At 47.1% G+C, this 4,418-nt stretch overlaps 1 protein-coding gene across 1 annotated transcript; it reads left to right on the top strand.

The window, feature by feature from the left end:
• Window positions 1–5: 5 nt before the first annotated feature.
• Window positions 6–718, top strand: LOC109371189 (putative N-acetyltransferase 8B; the record flags this gene model as incomplete). Its single annotated transcript, XM_019623529.1, has 1 exon — window positions 6–718. A coding segment is annotated over one exon (486 nt), but the record flags the coding sequence as incomplete, so codon positions are not given.
• Window positions 719–4,418: the final 3,700 nt, after the last annotated feature.

Here is a 4,418-nt window from a genome sequence, read left to right on the forward strand (position 1 = left end):
CTGCCTTGAGGCACTTTGTCAAACACTCCTGGAACCAGTATGTGGTTGACACTTTGCACACAGACATGTCTGACATCACCAAATTCTACATGAGTGAGCGTGGCTCCTGCTTCTGGGTGGCCGAGTCTGAGGGGCAGGTCGTGGGCACAGTGGGAGCAAGGCCCTTAGAGGAGTCCAGCCTGTGCAAGAAGCAGTTGCAGCTGTTTCGCCTAAGTGTGGCCTTGGAGCGCCGGGGTGAGGGGATAGCGAAAGCCCTGGTCAGGACTGTCCTCCAGTTTGCGCGGGACCAGGGCTACAGTGAAGTTGTCCTCTTCACCACCACGATACAGCACTCTGCTGTAGCCCTCTACCAGCGCCTTGGCTTCCACAAGGCACACCAGCACTTCCATTCCAAGATGTGGGCGCTAATGTCTATCGCTGAGATACAATTCAGCTACCCGCTTCCCTCGGCTCAGGCCTCTCAGGCGCCGCAGCAGAAAGGGGGCCTGTGATCCATTTCCTTGTGGATTCAACAGGAGAGGATGAGCTCTGTGGCAGTTACAAGCTAACGCTGAACTCTCACTGTGACAGCACAGGAAAAGCTTGTTGCTCCTTCACATCCCAACTCAACAGGGCTGCTGGTGTCACGGCTCTAGTCAGCCTTGTTGGGTTGTGATTGTTTCATTGATCTAGTGCCACAAGAGTGTAAAATAATAATAAACATTGACTTAGTTCATGAGTCTGTGGATCAGTAGTTTGTGCTGGACTTGGCTGAGCATCTCCTTTGGTGTTGTCCTTGTTCACATGTGTGGGGGTGGCTGAAGTGACAGGGTGACTGGGTATTTTCATGTTCCAGCAGGCTTGCTCAGACATGGTTTCAAGGTATTTGCAGATGAACCACAGTAAAGCAGAAACAAGCAAATGCTTTTTCAAGTCACTATAGGTCTCACATCTACTAACATCCCAGACTCAGTGGTGAGAAAGGGACCTGCCTCTTCAGCGAGAGAAGATGCAGAGTCACATGGCAAAGGGACTTGGAAAAGTGTGGGATGATTCCAAGTGAGTAGCACTGGGGCCACTGATGCCATCAATCTGCTTTCATCATTTATTTAAAAAATTATTTTATTACTTTTTAAAGTCATGCCTTTTAAAATTTTTAATTTTTCTTCTGTTGACATTTTAAATATTTTAATTTAGGCTTTTCAATTCCAAGCTATATATTCTACAAATTTCTTGATGTTTGTGATTTTTATTTCTTATAAGCTATAATTCTTTTCATTATATTACATTTATATTTTTACTGTGAAACATATACCTAATATGAAATTTGGCATTTTCATCATACAATTGAGTGGCATTAATACATTCACATAGATGTATAATGATGTATAACCATCACCACTATTCGTTTCTAGAACATTGTCATCAACCCAAACACAACTCTGTACCCCTTAGACAATAAGTCCCTGTTCCCCCTCCCCCAGCCCCTAAAAATTGTTATTTTATTTTCTGTGTCTATGAATTTGCCTACTCTGGGTACCTCATATAAATGGAATCATACAATATTTGTTTTATTTCTTTTTGCCCTTTACCCTAAACGACTGTTCTTAAACTTTCATCACATTGAATTTGTATCTATTTTCATCTTAATTTAAAATTGGTTTTATGACAGTGCTTTTTGCTTTGTTGTGCTGGCAGTGTCACTTCATAAGGAAGGCTGCCCTCCTGCCATCCACTTCTCTTTGAAGTCATCTCCTTGGTGCCCTTCAATGAATCTATCTTCTTCAAGGATGACTTTCCAAAGAAGTCTCCCATATAACTTGAGACAGACTCAAAATCCTTCCCAGGCATGTAGCACCTTGCGTTGCCTCGAGGCCACTGGGATTCTCTCAGTCTGGTCTCTCCTCTTTCACTGGCAGTATTTCTCTAAGCCACATAGCAATTGGAAGGTTTTGTCCTGCTGTTACCCCTCCATGTGTCCTGTTGTTGCCACCTTCCACTTAAAGGCAGCCCTCTGGCACCTGTGGACTAAGGTTCCCAGATTAAATAAAGAATACCCCAATAAATTTGAGTTTCACATAAACAGTGGGGTTTTTCTTAGTGTAAATATGTCTCACATAGCACAGGACAGACTTACACTAAAACATTTGTTCATCTAAAATTCAAATTTAACTCGGAGTCCTGTACTTTATTTGCTGTATCTGGCAACCCTACTGTGGACATTACCCAGAATTCCAAGCCCGAGTCCAGTCCATAAGCTGCCACCTTTTCACTCCAAATCTAGGAGAAGTATGGACCACACTCTTTCCCCTTTGCCTTTCCCTGCAGGCTCTGCAGTAGGAAAGACTGGGTTAATCTGTGATGCTTTACTCACCATAGGACCAGCGCCAGTACAGAAAGGCGTCACAATGCAGGTGCATGACTCCAGACTGGGCAGGCCTTCATCACTTGAAAGCTCAATATGCATTTCCTGCAGTTGGAGAAGCTCATTGGACTCACACCAGAGAAACCTTTAGCTTCCCCAGAAAGCTCATCTGGGCCTGTTTNAGTTACCACAATGTATCCAGCCAACCGTCTATTTCCCTGGATGTAGCTGCTACCATCAGTAGTATTCTACATCCGGGTCCATAAGAGGTTGGTCAGTCAGGTACGGCCTCCTGGAGAACACTTCGTCCATGACTTCGATGCAGTCATGGTCTGGGGGCCCAGGCCCTATAGGCAGTAAAGTGGCTGGGTTTAAGGTCCGTACCGCCTCAAGGCAGACTCGTGGGTTTTCACATAGTAGCCCTAGGTACTTGGCAATCCGGGAGTTGGTGAGCCAATAGTGTCCCTTATGATCTAATAGGGCTCGAACTGAGTGTGGAGCCCAGACAGTTAATTCCTGACCCAGGGTCAGCATGTCAGCCTCAGACACAAGGAGGACCATTGCTGCAAGTGCCCTCAGGCAAGGTGGCCATCCTAATGCCACTGAGTCAAGTTGTTTTGAGAGATAGGCTACCGGCCAGTGCCAATCCCCTCGCAGTTGGGTAAGGACCCCTACTGCCGTTCCCGTGCATTCATGTACGTAGAGGAAGAAAGGCTTGGCGATGTCCGGGAGTCCTAGGCCAGGGGCATGAGTGAGAGCCCCTTTAAGCTCATTAAAAGCTCTCTGTTGTGGAGACTCCCAAAGAAAAGATTAATGTTCATCCCCCTTTGTGGCTTCATAAAGGGGTTTGACTATAGTAGAGAAGTTAGGGACCCAGATCCTACAGAAGCCTGCTGCCCCTAAGAATTCACGAACCTGTTTCCGAGTAGTGGGGACAGGGATGGTACGTACCGCCTGCTTCCTTCTGGGCCGAGCTGGCATTGTCCTTGTGACAGGTGGAAACCAAGGTATTTGACCCTGTTTTGGCATATCTGAGCCTTTTTCTTGGAGACCTTGTAGCCTGCTTCCCACAAAAGCTTAAGGACGTGATATGTACCCTGCATGCAGTCATCGTAGCTCTTCCCAGCTAGTAAGGGGTCGTCTACATATTGGAGCAGTACACAACCGGTTTGGCTGGCTGGAAAGGGCTTTAGGTCTGAAGCCAAGGTGTCCCTGAAAATGGTTGGGAGTTCTTGAAGTCCTGTGGTAGCCTTGTCCATGTTAGCTGGCCTTTGTCCCCATTTTCAGGGTTTTCCCACTGGAAGGCGAAGAGTGGCTTGCTCTGAGGGCCAGATGAATACCGAAGAAGCCATCCTGAGGTCCAGACAGGTGAAGTGGGTTGCTTCAGCTGGGATGAGTCCCAGAAGAGTATATGGATTGGGGACAAATGGGTGTAGAGTAACCGTTGCTTGGTTTACTGCTCTCAGGTTCTGCACTAGACAGTAATCTTCAGTCTCCAGCTTTTGGACTAGAAGCAGAGGTGTGTTCCAAGTTGACTGGCAGGGACGAAGAACCCCATATTTTAGGAGTCTGTCCAAATGTTTTTGGATGCCTACTCGTGCATTGTGGGGAATGTAATATTGTTTGTGGCGCACTGGTTCTGCCCCAGGTTTAACCTCTACAACTACTGGGGCCGCATGTCGTTCCAGGCCTGGTGGGTTGTCTTCTGCCCAAACTCCTGGTATTGAGAAGGGGAGTTTGGGTCGCTCTTGGACCTCTTCTGCAAGACCAAAGAGTCACCATCCTTCCTCCTGAGGTATGGTGAGGGATATAATCTTAGCCCCTGATTTGCCCAGTGTTAGCTCAGCATTGCCACTGTGGTTAAAGGCGATTTGAGCCTGCAGTTTTCCCAGTAGATCTCTCCCCAATAATGCTACAGGGCAGTCTGGCAAGTAGAGGAACTTAGTAATTCCTCAGCCTCCCAGGGTGCATTGTCGAGGTTGTAAAAAGGGCCGACAGACTCGTCCTCCCGTGGCACCCATGATGGTGACCTGCTTTTGGGAGAAGGGGCCTATGGACTGTATCACAACAGAAT

Source organism: Hipposideros armiger, unplaced genomic scaffold (assembly GCF_001890085.2).
Source record: "Hipposideros armiger isolate ML-2016 unplaced genomic scaffold, ASM189008v1 scaffold_553, whole genome shotgun sequence".
Classification (NCBI taxonomy): domain Eukaryota; kingdom Metazoa; phylum Chordata; class Mammalia; order Chiroptera; family Hipposideridae; genus Hipposideros; species Hipposideros armiger.